At 39.2% G+C, this 18,432-nt stretch overlaps 1 protein-coding gene across 4 annotated transcripts in view; it reads left to right on the top strand.

Annotated features, from left to right (window-relative positions):
- SLC1A3 (solute carrier family 1 member 3) overlaps positions 1-18,432 on the top strand; it is an 88,944-nt gene that overhangs the window by 68,014 nt on the left and 2,498 nt on the right. For 2 of the 4 annotated variants that reach the window (XM_077816248.1, XM_077816250.1), the window contains 6 exons: positions 2,650-2,854; positions 4,632-4,674; positions 12,859-13,154; positions 15,865-16,098; positions 16,509-16,703; positions 17,967-18,101. In XM_077816248.1, coding sequence (XP_077672374.1) covers positions 2,650-2,854; positions 4,632-4,674; positions 12,859-13,154; positions 15,865-16,098; positions 16,509-16,703; positions 17,967-18,101 — 1,108 coding nt within the window. The remainder of the gene's footprint in view (positions 1-2,649; positions 2,855-4,631; positions 4,675-12,858; positions 13,155-15,864; positions 16,099-16,508; positions 16,704-17,966; positions 18,102-18,432) is intronic. The other 2 variants (XM_077816249.1, XM_077816251.1) reach the window with 2 other exon arrangements.

Raw genomic sequence — 18,432 nt, forward strand, 5'->3', positions numbered from 1 at the left:
CACACTACCCCCATGCCAGTCCAACAATGAAATATGATCATAGGGTCTGATTCTGCAAAAGTGCTGATCACCTCCAGAAAGGTGTTGAGCAGCCCCAATTCCCACAGACTTTGGGAGCTGAGGCCACTCAGTCCCGGGGTATCTGGCCAGTGGTACAAGGAGATGGTAAAACCTATAAAAGCATCAAGAGGCCAAACCTACAAAATCTCCGGGAGTAAATGCACTCAGCATTAGCCCCCAGTCACCTGGCAAGAGCAGGACAGTATCTCCTGACCGAGGATATAACAGAGACTATACCTGATCTTAGCTAAAATGCAGAGGAAAAAAATACACAGCATACTGTTACTTGTTTTGTAATATAGTACAAGGGGAATAAGAACATATGATCATTTAAACTCAAAATACATAAGCAAAGTTTTGAACAAATTGACTTAAAAAGTGAATATAAATTTATTCTTGATTTTGTTAATCTCACATTTTCTTTCTATCTTTGTTAATTATACATTTTTTATCACATTGAAGAACTAAAAATAACATAATCCTAACAAATCCCATCTGGTATAAAAATTGCACATGTGCATTATGGAACCAGAAAGGGCCAACAATTACTAAGTTTGTGTTTAGACATATTAGTAAAGTAGGGTGAATATTTGAATTCTTTTGTGGAACTTTGCGGGGGAGGGGGGGGGAGAAAGCAATGCCCATTCCTAGATAAAAGGGTTTTTATGATTTACTTCCTGTTTAAAACAACAATACTAATACTTTGAACTCACTAGTATATAACATACAAGGATCTCAAAGCACATAACAAATATGGAATTAGATTTCACAACATCACAGTGAGGTACCATAGGCAAGTATTATTACCCCATTTTACCCCATTATTACCCCAAATTATCTGAGGCACAGAGGAGTGACAGGCCATATATTCCAAAGGTTGGATTCCCATTTGACAATGCAATTTGTGCCTGTAAAATTTTGTCCTTGCATTAGAAGTATAATGCAGGCAGTTAAAGATGTCAGTATAGCAATCTTCTTCTGCAACATTTTGTGGGTGCAATTTTTACATAAAAAAGGTAGTGCAAATGAAAGGTTAGGCCTAAGTGACATGATCAAATTTACACCAGAAGTCTATGGCAGAGCCTGGAATGGAACCCAGATCTCTCTTTTGATCTTAGTTACATCAGTGTACATCTAGGGTAATTCCCTTGTAACTCCAAACAGTGCATATTTACAGCAATTACAATGTATAATAAATTTTACAAAAACTAATCAGTTTAACTAGGTTATGGTTCTTGTTTTAGGTTTGCATATTATTTATGTTCAGATTCTTTATATTCATGGCAGTCCCTTTTTTATAGGTTGCATGTTTTACCTATGAGATAGGTTCTCTGAGCACAAAATGGGTGCCTTTCACTGTACTTCATAAATTCAAAGACAGATATAAATGAAGAGACAATGCTCAGATACTATGGTGATTGGTATCAATGTAAGAATCTAGAAAGGCAGACAGACAGAAACAGTAGATACCCTAGGCTAGATAGTGCCCAACACTATATGAGTCCATAAGGAGGAGATGGAGAGGGTATAGAGATCCTTGCCCATCCCTTGCATCATTCCACAGGTGGTAGGTACAAATTCAATGGAAGCATTATTACTGATTTTAAATAGCTGTGTTAGCATTCCAAATGCAGACTGGGAAGGCGTTTCACCCCTTAAAGTGGTTACAGGAGGAGCAGTAACCATATCTGTTGAAAGAATGATGGATCAACCACCCCAACTGTGCACTTCCTAGGATCCTTGGGAAATTCTTACTTAGGGAGCCACAGTTCCTCTTGGGCCTCCTACTACAGAAAGGCTCCTCCACTTGAAAACCACAATCTGACCCTGTTTGTGCAACCCAGTCAACAGATGATTAAGTAGATGCCACATTGGGCACCCTGGTATCCACATTAAATCAGAATTGCACTAAGATCAGCCAAGTGTTAGGATTAATATCTCAAACTTTTGGGATGCCTACAAAAGACTCCAAATGTTTAATTCATACAATCGCAAGGATTTTCTGAATTAAACTAATGTCACTTAATCTATTTGAATCTCCCATGGCTTGGGCCAGAGGTAAACCCAGGTCATTGTACTAAACATTTAAGAACGGCACTCCATGCACACACACTTCTATAAACACATCAGGTAGCCAATATTGTCTGAAGATACTCTGTGATTTCTTCCCTGCCATTCCAGATTAAGTGCAGCAGACTTCTATGAAGCATTTTTGGATTACACTTAATCTGATAACCAAAACTCAATGTATTATCTCTGTGGTACAAAGGAATTGCCACATCGGATCAGACCAATGGTCACTCTAGTTCCCTATCCTGATTCCAACAGTTGCTAAAACCAGATAATTCAGAGGAGAGTTAAACTCTCCTAACAGATAATTATGTAATAACTAGCATGGGAGGCGGGGGATGTAACAATAGCAGCACTACCTGTGAAGAGGAACAGAGTAGTTTTACTAGGCCAGTATAACTTCGGTTGCTTTAAATGTACTTGTTATTAGAACTCCTCTCACAAAGCCTCAGGTTGCTGAGTTTACAATCTTCACGCACAGTTTTATGAGGTGAATGTCCTTGTGCTTAAATTTATTAGGAACGGCTGCCCTGGATAGTAAAGCATCAGGGAAGATGGGAATGCGAGCAATTGTCTACTACATGAGTACTACGATCATTGCTGTAATAATTGGCATAATCATTGTGGTTATCATCCACCCTGGGAAAGGTACAAAGGAAAATATGCACAGAGAAGGCAAAATTATGCAAGTGACAGCAGCAGATGCCTTTCTTGACTTAATCAGGTACGGCTATTATATTGTACATCTTCTGTAGCAATGGCAACAACAGCAATATTTAGATGTACATCACAAGGAAAATTAACACAGAAAATCTCGGACAGTGACTAGCTAAACTGGCCAAACTTCATTTGAAGCTGGTGATGCCAACAGTGTTGTTACAAAATACAGAACTAGCACAGTAAGTACTTTCAAATAAGCAGCCGAACAAAGTGGCAAGGAAAGAAACTGCTTTTAAAATTCAAAGCAATGTTGTGCTCAGAAACCTGCTCTACTGCCTCCACAAGTTCCTCTCCTTGCCCCCATACTACATCTTCTAACACCAAGTTCCTCTCCTCTCCTTTACTCCCGTCTCCAACAAGAATCTCATTCCACCTGAATTTATTCATTTAGTCATTCATCTTCCTTTACATGGCGGCCCCTGCTTTGGGGCCATATGATTACCTCTGCTCAATTTGCATTGAGAAAAGAGAGAAACTAGGGGAAAGTAGATAAAATGCATGGAAGAATGGAGCAGAAGCAATGTAGCCTGTTTTCTCCAAGCTAAAAGAAACTCTGCAGTGCCATTTCTGTCCAACCGATGTTCCACAGGTGTGCCAGGAAGTGGGGAAGCAGATAATGAATGTGAACCCAGTGGCTTTACCACCAAGAAATTCAGAAGTTCATGCTTTGTTAACTCCAACGGAGAGGGTCACAGAGCACAGACATGGATGGAGGCCTCCGAGAGCCAGGCTGCCAGGAAGGGGGTCTCCAGAATGGAGCAAGAAGAGGCTTTCACTCACCAAGATAATTAAATTTCAGCACTGTGGAAAAAACACTTGTAATACGTATAAAATATTACTCTAAAATACTGTATGCCACGTCAAATGTACTTTAAACATTAGAAAGAGAGCTGTATGAACGGATTTTTCAGTTTGCTGGCAATTTCAAAAAATAATAAAAAAATTGTTTTGGATCAAATGAAAAATAAAATTTTTCAAAATTTTAGGCAAACTGAAAACTGAAAAAAAAATTGCTTTGGGTCAAACAAAATGAAACATTTTTGTTCATTTTTGTACATTAATGTTTTTTAATTTAAAAAAAGTAAAATAAAAGGAACTTTCAAAACAAAAAGTCATTACAGATCAAAAAATTGAAACACTTTGTTTGGAAAGTGTCAAAACAAAATGTTTCAGTATTTTGGGGGGAATTTTGTTAGGTTGTTTGTTTTTTTTTACTGAAACAATTTGGCAAAATTGACGTGAATGTGTGAAATGTTTAAGTGTCACTGAATCTGCATCATTTGCTGAAAAAAATGTTTTGGTCAAAAAATTTCATCCAGCTCTAATTAGGAAAACATACTGACTATTCCCTTTTAGTAATCACAATACCCTAGATTGTGTGACTGTCAAAATGTCAGCAGTTTTCATTTGAAAAGAAGCGGAGTTGCATTACATATTGAGCAAAGTTAATCTGTATGCAGATCATTTTAATAAATACCTATACCAAAAAAGAGTCAGTACAGACCCTCTAATCGTGTTCATTTGGCAAACCCACCAACATTCTGTTATGTAGGATTTGAAACACAGTTCTTTACTCGCTTGCCCAAACCATCCAAAATTTTGTCCTGAAAAGGTAATAAGGTAATACTATAAATGAGGCCCTATTCACTATAACATATACACATGTATTTTTTCATCTTAGTGATCCTTCAGTAATCAGTTTATCCCCATCAGCTGAGCTACTGGTTAATATGTTGCTAGAATGTGATTAATATTTCTGACATTTTTTCTCCTTTTCACAGAAACATGTTCCCTCCAAACTTGGTGGAAGCCTGCTTTAAACAGGTAAAAATGTGCTGTTATTTCTAATTGAAACTCCAGTGTGGTATCTTTCATGTAGTAAATTAAAGACTGAAATGTTATTAATGTATTTTTAAGGAACAGCCAATGATTTTGCTTGTCCTTACAGCAGTCATGGATCTTACATGTACTATTATTTTTCAGCTAAAGAAAATGAACTAAAATGGGTGTTTGTTTTTGTTCATTTGTACAGTGGTACTTGTTGTGAGAACTGGGAAAACCCACCTGGGCCAGCAAGCTCAAAAATTAAAACTTCTCCAGATTTGCGTGATTCATGAGCCAAAGGCAAGCTTAATGAAAATCAATGGAGAATTTTCTTTTCAAAGACAATATTGGGCTCAGGGGGATGAAGAGATGGTGAATAATCAATGTACTATTGGTACAAAGGCTGGAACACATCCAGGAATATCACATGGGAAGTCTGCAAAGAACATAGGTTGGAAGTAGAGGAGCCAACTCTGCACACTTCAAAAGCAAAGCATATAGGTCAAATTAATATAAAGCATTGCTTGTACTTCTCACTTACTGCCTGATGATAAGGCAGGAATGCCACTTAATTGTTACTTATTGTGTTCCTCCATCTGTAGTCTAGCCCTAACCAACATTCCTGTTAAAAGGGAAAAATAAAAGAGACTAGTGAGATTTTTAAATTCCCTTAAAAAACTTTGGAGGGCAATACATGAATACAGTGAGCTTTCTACATATACATATATATTGCCATGAATATGATTATTTCTTTCTGATACTGTAGTTTCTCATCTTTAGCTGATGCTACACACCATTCATTAGTGCAGTGGTTCTCAAACTTTTGTACTGGTGACCCCTTCACATAACAAGCCTCTGAGTGCAACCCCCCTTATAAATTAAAAACACTTTTAAATATATTGAATACCATTAGAAATGCTGGATGCAAAGCGGGGTTTGGGGTGGAGGCTGACAGCTCGTGACACCCCCCCCCCCCCGTTGAATAACCTCACAATCCCCTGAGGAGTCCCAACCCCCAGTCCGAGAACCCCTCATTATGTATCAGAAACTTTGCCTGGAGCCATAGCTGTATCTTGAGGCTTCTCTATGCCTTACAATATCTTTAAAATGTCTCATCTTCATGTGTTCAGCACTCAAGGGGTCTAGTCTTATTAAATAGTCTCAGTAACACTCCAAGCTACCGTGGAAAAGAGTTCTGAACAAACACCTCAATGAGGCCAGTTTAAATGACTGATAGCAGTGAACAGCAAAATAGTTCATATTAGTTGTTTTAAATCCAATATATGCAAGGAGATTTTACCTTAAGTATGAGAGTTAAAGTTTTATTTAAATGCACAATTTCCACTCTATACAATGCAAGAACTGTTATGCAAATAAAAATGTTCTGTAGGTTTTGTTGACAAACATACCATGCTTCACAATTTACTTACAGTATAGAAGAGTTGCCAGAAATAGCTGAATAAACAGGAGATATTTAAGGACAATTGTTTCTGGCTGGTCCCTTTCATCATTAGACTGTGCTTACTGAGAAAGCATCTCTTTAAATCTGTCCATATTGGCATTATTAATGTTTAAATCATACCCTTGAACTTCAAATCAAGTAAGATAGATACAATACAGTGCAACTTTTAGAAACTAGAAATTATTTTATCATCAAATCTGTAATATAAAATATCAATCCATTTCACAGCAGAAGTAATTATGGACCAGATTTACAAAGGTATTTAGACATCAAAATACAATGGCCCTATAGACTTCTTTTCAAAAACTTACCTTAAGGGTTTTTGGTGTGTTTCTCAGAAGACTTGTGAAGAAGGTATTATTTAACTTGCATAGTCCGGTTCACTAACATTCTAAATATTGGCATAAAGACTGAAAATTCTGATACATATATTTCATAATCCTTTGCTCCCAAGAGATTACAATGATGTGTGGCTGCAGAAATATGGAAACCATAATTGCCAACAACTCAATATCCAAATTGGCATCAAATCTGCATCAAAATCAAGAAGTTGTGATAATCTTTTGAAAAATAAGATTATGTGGTGAATTCTGTGGTCACACGGTTCTCAGCTCTGTTGTCGCCTTCAAAAATGAATGTATTTGCTTGAAGAGATTTGCCGAATATGCACTAGAGCCTTTTCTTTCTTTATCCTTCTAGCCCACACAGGAAATAATGTAAAGAAATATACTGAGGTTTTATCCCCCTGCCTTACATAGAAGTACTGTATAATGATTCTGTTTGAATCATTGGGGTTTGAATCTATGACCTTCAGCACTGGAAACATGAGCCTTTACCTTTGAATTAAAAGAGTAGCTCTATTAAGCAGCAGTGGAGCAGACCAGTTATTTCCAAATGTTGTACTCCGTCCTCTCATGGGCTACAGCCCATGCTCACATATATATCAACTATTAATGGTATGCTACAATACTGTGATATACGACATTATATTGTCCTTACTGTGACTCGTTTCCTTGAGGTGGACGCTTGTTTTCCATTTGCATGACTGAGGAAAGCAGGAGAAAGGGGAACGTAATCCGGGAACATAATCCCCATTCTGCTCTTGCTTCCGCTTTCCTTTCCACCCTTCAGCCCTTTGACCACCCCCACCTCCTATTCTGTCCCCCTCCCTGCTCTATCAGCAAAACCCCGAGGCAACAAGCTGCTGCCTCCTCTCCCTGCACTCCCCCTCTCTGCCGGCAGGTACCTCCACAAGAGCTGCACCAGCAAGAGGAGTGGTGGAGCAGGCAGTCTCTCTGCACTCAGCGCCAGCACCATCGCAGCCACTGGTGGGCAGGGGGAGTCACTACAGGGCAAAAAAGCCCTCCTCAGTCCCTGTTGGGTGCATGCGTGGGATGTTCGTCAGAGCTGGGAAAACCCTGCCAACAAATTCCCAGCAAAAATGTAGCACAAGGTTGTCAGGCCCCCACCACTGGGCTCTAGCCCCACAGGCTGAGGGAGCCTATAGTGGACTTTTATGTGGACCAGGCACTAGAGAGGGACAAAGACCCACACTGCCCTGATGTGTCATGCTGGAAAGAAAGGTGCTGACACATAGATTTTGTCAGGAAATATAAAGTGCTCTCCCCCTCCCCAATAAATCAGTTTTACCAGCTCTGGCCCCCTGCTTTTCCTCAGGCAGTTCATCATCACTGCCAACCTCCCATTCTAATCTAGGCAATACACTTCCCTAGATGTTTGGGAATTGCCTAGGTCACTGTTTTTTGTGTTACTCTCTTCTCCCACTGTGGAAGAACACATATATTACTACCTCCCTGTCTCTCTCAGCATCTCTTCCAGTGCATCAATAACAGGTTCAGATCACTGCTAGCCCCATAGGGTTAAACCAAATTGTGTGAGTCTTTACACTAGTTGTATACATCCATGTGATAAGTGTCAGTCTTCATTCCACTGTACCTTGACAACTTGTTTTTGCGGTTTCTACTAGCAGTGGATGAATCTCAAAAGATTCAGTTCCAGTCAGTATCCAGATAGCTCGGGTGCTTATCTGAAGCTTAGATGAATTTATTCAAACTCTTCTCCATTCATAATCCCCATATTCTCTCTCACTCGTGACATTCTAATAGATCCCTGGCACTGCCTTCTGTCTCTGACCCTGATCCCTTCATTTCTTTTCCTCCCCTAAATTTGAAGAGCCTATGGTATGACCCAGAAGAATTAGCAACCTGCAGCTGGGGTTCACATTCTGAGGCTATGTCACAGGGGCGAGGGAGACCAAGATGAACTGGATGGCCATGGGGAAGGAAAGGAAGCACAAGAGCTTGTGGGATGGTCAGCATTTTAGCGGTTTTCACTTGAAAATAAGTGGAACCTGAAGCCTATTGAAGTATCACAAAGAAAAATTTGTGGCACCTAATGTTGGAAATCAAGAAAGTCTGACATAAGAGAATGGCAAGTTTCATCCTGCTAACTGTATTTTTTCTGAACCTGTTCATCCATTTATTATTATTCTTTCCTGCAAGTCCCTGCACAATAGAACAGAAGTGTTTCTCATTTTTGCTCTTATAGTGTATTTCACATTGGTAGTGGCAGGTTAGGAGGTTTGAGCTGGTACAATGGTCACCATTAAAAAATATTTCACCAAAAGTTATACCACGTATCCGAGTCACCAAATTTACATTATATTCTAATTGCATTATCTCACATACCATGGTGTTACCTCTGTTGTTAAAAACTGAATTTTAATAGTAACCATTTTATGTCACTATCTTTTTTGCAAGTTGATTACTGAAGTGTTCGACTACACTAGTACGAGTTTGCTAATTTAAATGTTATGCAGTAAATACAAATCAAATTGCTTTCAATGGTTTGTATCACCAAATACAGTGATGATTCATTTTAGTATGTAAGGCAATCAATACTGTTTGTTTTCATACTAGGATAATTTAATTAAAATTCATCTTGAAATATATTATTTATTACTGAAATAACACCATAGTTTGCAAAAGTCCAATAATGCCATTATTTTAATCTCTATAATGCTATCAAGGGAAAAAAGGCTCTACCTTGAAACGAAGGGGCCATATCCGCCGCTGGTATAAATTAGCATAGCTCCATCGGCTTGTGAGGATCTCTGGCCCATCATGTATTGGTAACTTGGACATGGTGTATTACTGCCAAAAATATAACAACCTTGTTTTCCTGATACCCCAGTCCTGCAATGCTTTTCTTACATGAATAGCCTTAACTCTCATGAGTAGTCCCATTGAAGAAATAGTCAAAAGAATAAAGACTCGCAGCATCAGGAAGTAAGACATTAAAATGTCACTTTGATCGAACTCTACCAGAGTTCAGTTTAACACTGTAATTTATAGAAATATCCTCACCCAGCCCCCAATATATAGCTTGTGCCTTTCCCTTCCCATAAGGGCCCACACAGATAACCTAGTCATCCTCCCACTGAGATGCAGTAGCTGTCTACTTAAAAGTGACCATCTTCTGGTTCCCCGCTTGGACTGAAAAGGGCTGGGATTTATTAACAGTTCAGGCACTGCATCTCAGTTAAGGAGACTGTGATTTGTTGTATAAACCCCACACTGGAACTAAAGGGGTTAAGGAGAAACTCAGGGCCCAGGTGACTCTATCCAGCCCCACCTGCAAAGCATGTGCCAGCTGGAGGTGGAGCAGAAGGGACCTGATAGGGCAGGGAGAAAAAGCTATCTTGAGAGCTCCTGAAGAAGGGCTCTGCAGAAACCTTTTCCCTGAGGGAAAGAGCCTGCCTGCTGAGCCCAGAGGGGCTGAAGGTTCAATTATTCTCTTCTTCTTTCACTACTTTGAGGCAAACTGCAAGGCTTTGGTGAGAGAGTGGGTGGTAGGAAGTGGTCTGGGGAGACAGCTTAAAGGCAGTCCTGGGTGCTGGACATTGGTGCCTCTTACAAGACTCTGGGCCACAGACTAATGGAGTAGGGGGCCTGGGTTCCCTTCCGAATCCCGCTTGTTAAGAAGGGCATGAAAATCCTCACTTCCAGACTCTCCCTCAGGGAAGGAAGCAGAGGATATAGACCTTTAGAATCCTGCAGCAGGGATTGGACACCCACAGGGATCAATAGATAGACTAAAGGTTCCCTCACCCCCAATCCTGAGGGTGGGGGACACCATGACTTCCTTAGGACTCTATCAACCTGCAAATAAATAAGACTGATGGGTGACTTGACTGAAGGATCATGACTGTAGCCAAGGGGAAATATTGGAGGTGGGGCAAACAGAGGCCTAGCCCCCTAACCACTAAGTGATGCCACCAATGAACACAGTCCATCACAGAGACTTCAAAGCAGTTGCTCCTGGAAATGCTGCTGCCGTTGGTACTCCTACATAAATGGCAGCAAGACTTGTTGAACAGCAGCCTGTGGTTGATGCTGATGACTCAGCAATTCCATCATCGATTTCAAGACCTCCTACATTTACTCCGTTTGTGAAGAAGCTGTTTCATCTTGCCCTGACACTATCTGTATGCAGGTGGAGTTCCCACCCTGCTCCTAACACAATACACTCATTGGCTTCAGGCCAAACTTACCCTCTTCTTGGGGTTTCCTTGATTGTAACCTAAAAGGCAACAATAAAATATATATAGCCTATATTTTCAGCCTATATTTTCTCCTGAGACCAACTAGAATTCTTCCCTGCACTAATACTGTGTCTTACACCGTAGTTTTCTGTGCCTCAGAATGACACCCATTATCCACTCAGACCCTTTCATATCCTGGTCTGGCATTAAAAGGATGACATAATCTGGCTGACAGGGTGAGTCAGAAGAAAAGCTCTACATCTGTGCAGGGTTCTAGCACCTGACATCAGGATGAATCAGCAGAAGAGTTCTGAATCTCTCTGTACGGTCCTTGAACTTGATACCCTATTTCATGCCCTTAAAGATAATATTATCTAATAAAGGATCAAGTGTTTCCCTCTATTGAAATGGAATTTGAGAACTGGTGCAAGATGGAAGACATTAACTCAGTGTCTCCTAAGTCTAATTTAAAAAAAAATGATTGTGTAATTTACATACCCACCACTCCTGCACATTCACCGCTTGCAGACCTGTTGCTTTCATAAAGCCTCCTGGGCACTTTTTTCCCCCCTAAAAACAAGAATACAAATACATAAGTCACAATTACCATTGCTAGGTGCATGGAAAAAGAGTTGGAAATGTTTGAAGTACCACATTAGATGGTACCTGGCGAGATATTACTGAGTCAAATAAATAATATTCCTTTAATTATAAATTCTAGGTAATTTCCATTTCTCAGATTGCATGATTAGTGATTAGTGGTTTCTTTACAAATTTTATTTAAAACCCTTGAATATCTGACTATTTTGACAAATGTGTCCTTGTATAAAAGGTTTCCACTAAATCTTCAGAAAGGTACTTCCACTGGGAGTTAAGGACTGAATCCACCTTCCTGACTGCAATGGTTAAGCAAATATTCTTGAGCAGTGCATCAAGAGTGTGTGTCTGATGTATGGAATCTAACCATACCTCAGACCAGTTGAACTCTTTTCTTCCCCTACACTCAGGTTCCTGTTCTTAGTCACAAGAATGCCAACTGTGCATTCATTTCACTTAAAAACTTCCAAAGTCTTGCAATAGTTTTGAACTATTAATAATATTAATAATACTGAATTCCTTGGGTCTGATCCTCATTATCAGTGGGTAGGTGTAATGGGGTAAAATTATCAATATTGCCTAAGTGACTTACATGCCTAAGTACCATTGGGTGCAATGAGATAAAAGTTCCTGAGTCACTTAGGTGCTTTTAAAAAATGTTACCCAGAGAGGTGTAAAGATGCCTTTATGTAAATGAGAATTAGGTTCCTTGTGTTTAGACAGGATAGGTCTGTGATTTGTTTTCTGGTACAGATATAAATATGCAGGATATGAAATTATCCTGGGAAAAATAGAAATGAATACATTGTGAAATATTGTTTTCAAAGCAAAGATTTGGAGAATGCTGAGAACTTGAATCTCATTTGTCCACCTGATGTCAATGGTCACACGAAACAAAATTATTTTGTAAACAAAGAGGTAAATCAATAACAAATGGTTAAAAAGAGAGAGAGAAAAATTCATGGCTTTGTTAGGGAAAAAATATGTAAAAGTCCTAATTTCAGTATTTAAAAAAGGAAAAGTCATGATACTTATATTATCCTTACATTTATTTTTCCAGTAGAAAAGTATGAAATATCTGTAATCAATAGTTTAAAAGCATATAAAGAGCCAAAAAAGGCCAATTCATGGAAGTCTTGCTGAGTAGTAGGCAAACTCAGTGAAAAAATCATGACTCATTATAAAAACAAAAACTAAAAGACACAGTTTTGTCACAAAAATCATATCTCTGACAAACATAGAGCTTTGATCAAGCATACAGCTTTCATCAAAGCTGTATGTTTGAAATATTAATCTGAGCACATGAATTCTTGAAAATAAAGATGAAATGCTGGCTCCACTGAAGCCAATGTGAGGTTTTCCATTTACTTCAGGAGATCCAGAATTTCACCCTAAAACTTTATTTTACCCCTAAATATGACACAAACTAATAACTCAAAAGACATTTTAAAATTGGGAAGTAATATTGCTAGTTTCACATGAGAGTGATAAATGACAAGTGTACTCATCTGTTTTTGCAGTAAGTCACTCTGTTTTCTGTCTTTTCTTCTTTTTTTTTAAGTTCAAAACAAACTATGACAAGAGAATATTTAGAGTAGCAATTCCACCCAATGAAACATCCGTGGTGGCTTCCGTAATAAACAATGTATCAGAAGCAATGGAAACCCTAACTCGAATGAAAGAGGAGGTGATCCCTGTTCCAGGTGCCGTAAATGGAGTGAATGCACTGGGACTGGTGGTCTTCTCAATAAGCTTCGGATTGGTGATTGGGAACATGAAGGAGCAAGGGCAGCCATTAAGACACTTCTTTGATAGCCTTAATGAAGCTATCATGAGATTGGTAGCTCTAATCATGTGGTAAGTGCCTCTGTTAAGTGCTATGTTAAATTATTATGTCAAAATGTTTTGAACATTCAGCACCAGCATGTGCTGGATACTGAGTACCTGTGTTTTGTAGGAGATCAGATTAGAAATTCATTGTTCAGCTTTGCTGGAAGGAGGACAGGAGAGACTGGCTGTGATTTAATTAGGCCACACGTTTATTCCTAAATGTCAGTGAGTACCTGGCAGATAAAAGTGTACAATGCAGGTAATTCCATAATCGTTTACATATATCTGAGGGGGAGGCGCTGCTATCAGCCCTCCCCCTTTACCCATCCTGGTCCCCAGCCAACCAACTGCTGGAATCTCACCACCTCTGCCGCTCAAATGTAGATTAAGAGGGGCTATAAAAGAGGTGGGGTTGGCTCCTTGTTGTGCTAGTCATAGGAGCCCTGAAGCCCCCCTTCTCTTCATTTAAAGAATATCTCCTTTAAATCCTTTACCAATCCATTTTATATGATCACTGTATCCCTTCCCTATTGAGTACCTGCACTAGATATCCACCCACATTTACATAATGAGTCAAGACATTGTAGCCTAACCGTCATTTCATGTTTGCCCCAACTAAGCCCCCAACCCACTGTAGGGAAGGTGAAAAAACCCACCTTGCCTTGGCCAATCTGGTGGTATGGGAAAAATGCCTTCCCAGACCCCTGAGAAAGGAGCAACTGGCATCCTCCGCACAGCGGATCATGAAAAACCTGGTATTTAATTATTTCTTGGGGGTGGGAGGATTGGTGCTGCTCTACCTGATCCAGGTAAAAAGAGGGCTTTTCCTGCATCAGCACGGACCTAAATAGTCTTCCCTCTCTTTCCAGTCACTGGGGGCAGGGGATGGGTCAGCACACTGACCTGGTCTGAAGCTACTGCAGCAAGTCACTCTCACACTCAGCAGTCTTTCCAGGGGGGCAGCCTTTCCAGCCTAAAAAGGGCCACACATCTTTTCCTTCAAGACAGACAATGCCCCCACAGCTTAATGTACAGTGAGGTCATCATGGTCTCTTCTGGCCTTAAAAATCTATGAATCTAAGAATCTTCTGCTGCTGAAAATTGGTATAGCTCCATTGACTTCACTAGACCTACCCCAACTGACAGCTGCTGAGGATCCAGTCCTGAAGGATAATACCTGTTTAGCTATTTATAACTAAACATAATGTTTTAAAATTGAGTTCTGCACACTGATCGTCTGAAAAGGATCTAAATATTTTAATGTATATTCATCTCTTGATGCATGTAAGTAATTCCTATTGTCATTACCATTAAGAGGTAAATATACTCTTTAGAGTCCATGACAGAGTTTGCTTGGCATATAAAGATTCTCTTACCATACCTAACTCTTATCACTCCTTCCCTCTAACTCTATAGGGAGGAAGAGATAGGCACCTTGTCACAATCCCATTCATCAACAATATGCTCATTATTTTCATTAGTTCAGAACACTATTTGCGTTTGCAATGTGCATAGCATAGTAATATGTCACTACTATTCACAAATGTTCATTCTCCTGTGAATTGTTGTTAGTTTTTATATGGTATTCCACAGACAAATAAAAATGAAATCCCTGTTCAGAAGGGTTACCATAAAATCTTTACAAAGTCTAACATTTCTCAGTCAGAGGCCAAATACAACAATTCATTTATGAAATGACATCTTCCCTCATTTGCTACAGCAGATCATCTTACACACATATACATCTCCAGTGTCATGGAAACTCCTTAAGTAATGGATGCAAAGCTATAAAGTTTATTTTTTATAAAAATTTCTAATATTTTTTTCATACATTTTGTCCTTTACAATCACATCTCTAAACATTATTAATTATTATTATTATACTGGAAATGTTTGAGAATTTAAAATATGGGGAGAGAATTATTACATTGGGAAAACTTCAAGGTGGGTTTGATGGCTGCTGAGAGTAATGTTATAATCAATGTAATAATCAAGTTACGTTATTTTACATGAGTGTAGTAAAATGACAGGTAACAACTTTGTAAATAAGACCCTGTGAAAAGTCCAGCTGCAGTTAAGATTATCTTTTATATACCTTAACTAGCAGGTTGCCATATTGAGCGTTAGAGCCTGACCTCAGCTCTGGCTGAGTAGTATTTGGCACAGCAGAGGAAAGTGGTTTAAGCTACTTTTGCAAAGCCCCAGCCATGTGCACAGTCTCCATCATAAAATCAGCCTCCAGGTGGCTCTACCTATCCTATGCCCAGCTGCCTATGGACTGAAGCAGCCTGGCATGAGCCAAACCTAATAGCTTTCTGGCTGTACCTCTTTCCCCAACCACATTCAGCACTGGGAACCAGGAGACAGGTAGCAAAGGAGCCACTACGCCAGCCCTACGCAACCCAGGCATTCCCCCACAGGGGGAATCCTCAGGGAATTGTTTAAAGTGGCTTTTAAATGGCAGTCAGGACTCCACAGGAGTCCATCAGCTGTCGATGGCTGGGAGATGGACTGACTGCATTCTGTTCCTGACCTCCTCTTTGCTGTCCCTGACCCCAGCAGAGCCATGCAAGTGTTGCAGCCACTTTCACTGCTGTAGCCTCCACCAGGTTGACTTGCCACTGCCCAGGATCTTGAATTGGGTCCAGGGTGGTTTATGGTCATTATATCAGTATAACTTTGTACACAAACAAACATCTATTTGTTCACACATATTGATTTGCTTACTTATTTGTAGGTATGCCCCAGTTGGTATCATGTTCTTGATTGCTGGGAAAATTGTTGAGATGGAAGATATGGGTGTGATTGGTGGACAACTTGCCATGTACACTGTAACAGTTATCATTGGTTTGCTCATTCATGCTATTATTGTTCTACCACTACTCTACTTCCTGGTTGTTCGTAAGAACCCTTGGGTATTTATTGGAGGACTTCTGCAGGCATTGATCACAGCTTTGGGAACATCTTCAAGGTACGCTATGAAATTTTAAATCCCAATTATAAATAAAATCTGACCAAAATGTTTCCGATCCTGCAGTCCATATGCAAATCTCCAACGGATGTCAATGAGAGGGCCTTAGTCTACACAAATACCATGCAGCATTAGAAAAGATGGTTTTCTGCCATGAAGAAATTTACAAATATCACTGGAGGTACTGCTGTAATTACTAGGCCCACAAAGTTAAAACAATATCTACGTCTGAGAAATCTACGCTATAATATTACTGGTATGATGAACAACATAGGCTGATATAACTGAATAAATTCATTGTCATAGACTAATTTTTTATGCTTTTGGACACTATTTCAGGCCTACTCCTCTCTAGTATAGAAGATTATTATATAAATGAGTATGTATATTGTCTTTTTTTCTTGTTTTAGTTCTGCCACCCTACCCATAACATTTAAATGTCTAGAAGAGAATAATGGAGTGGACAAGCGTATTACAAGATTTGTGCTCCCAGTGGGTGCTACAATTAACATGGATGGGACTGCTTTATATGAGGCTTTGGCTGCAATTTTCATCGCACAGGTTAACAACTTTGAACTGAACTTTGGGCAGATTATCACAATCAGGTACAGAAACCATTATCGATATACTTTGATTCAACGTGCCTTTAAATAACAATGGTGTGAACAACTGATCATTGTATTTAAGAGGGTCAGCAACAGCCATCATTTTAAAAGTATTTTACTTTAGATAGCTTAAGTATCTGTGCAGCGCTTAAGAGCTGTAGGTTTATATTCTGCACAGCGCTGTCCAGTGGGTGCATACTCCAGTTGCAATTTGTGTTAGAGTAAGTTGTTACTATGAAGAATGCTAGGAGCAGAAAAGGTGTTACTGAGACATAGCAAAGTACTATAGTTGGTGTTGTCTAATTGTCTCTTTCTATTTGTGATTCAGCTGCATGTGAAGTATGCACCATAAGCAATCAACACAGTAACATGCTACAATACTAATGCTAAGGGAATACAAATGAATTGGAGAAATCTCAGATTTTGTTCATTATGAACTTTGTGCTGTAAGAAGCATTTCTAGTTTTAAAAACGGTCATCCTAGTTCAATATTCAATCAAGACAAGGGAAAATTCTGCTTTCAGACCCTCATGACTCATTTTGGTTTTGGATGTCTGCTCTCCAGTACATATATGAAACTTGCCATGGATTATATGCATACTGTCTTTTAGATTAAGTTCTCTAGTATTACATAGGGATGATAAATGATGTGTTATCATTAGATCTGTGCTTTAAATCTTGATTCCTCCATAAAATAAAGAAGATTATTTATCAAACAAGGATGAGATGAGACCAAGAAAATTCAGATCGAGATCCACATTTCTCTAAAGCCCAAAAGGTGCTTAGATCCAGGGTTTCAGCCATTATTAAGATAAGGGCTAACTATGAAGTTTGGATCCAGATCCACACTTTCATAAAGTTTGCATGTGTTCAGACTGGGGATTTAGTTCAGACCCGTCTCTAAAATAGGCATTTCTACTTAAAGACCCCTTAGGTCTCTGCACCATGTGTTCCTCCAACAATGTGAAATTGTATGAAAAATCAGAAAGAAAACTATCCACTCGAATGCCTGCCTTGATTCAGATTTTTCTCTAGAGCCCTTTATACAATTGGGAAAATTGTCTTTTCCTTTTTTGTTTGTACAGTGCCTAGTACAATGGTGTGCTGCTCCATCCATGGGGCTGCTAGTTGCTATCATAATTATAACATGTATTCATCCTAAAATCAGTAATTTTCTTCATAACTTTTAAAATGTTTACTAAATAGTAAGGAGGATTCTTTCTGGAAACTGACTTATTTCTTCACTGTCATCTCTCTACACAGCATCACAGCTACAGCTGCCAGTATTGGGGCTGCAGGAATTCCTCAAGCCGGACTGGTCACCATGGTCATTGTGTTGACATCTGTTGGTTTGCCTACAGAGGACATCACTCTTATCATTGCAGTAGACTGGTTCTTGTGAGTATTTCTTACAGAGTCCTTAAAGGGCTATAGCATATTATAAAATACATTGGACAGGGACATTCTGATAATTTCTGATTTGTGATCATGTGATTAGTTGGCTTATTCCTTTACTGAAAATAGTTGAAAAAGGTGGTTATTTTGAAGAATAAAATTTTATCCTACCATGAAGGAGGCTCAAAGTCTGAAAATTCAGTGGATCAGTTTAGAGTTGATTTATCCCAACCCTTCTGGCTGTCCAGACCAATGAAGGTTTGTGTGCTTTCCCTAAGGATGGATGAATTTAATAGTTAGTCTTCTGAATAATATGAATATTAGCCTTATCAGC

Source organism: Eretmochelys imbricata, chromosome 5 (assembly GCF_965152235.1).
Source record: "Eretmochelys imbricata isolate rEreImb1 chromosome 5, rEreImb1.hap1, whole genome shotgun sequence".
NCBI classification, from domain to species: domain Eukaryota; kingdom Metazoa; phylum Chordata; order Testudines; family Cheloniidae; genus Eretmochelys; species Eretmochelys imbricata.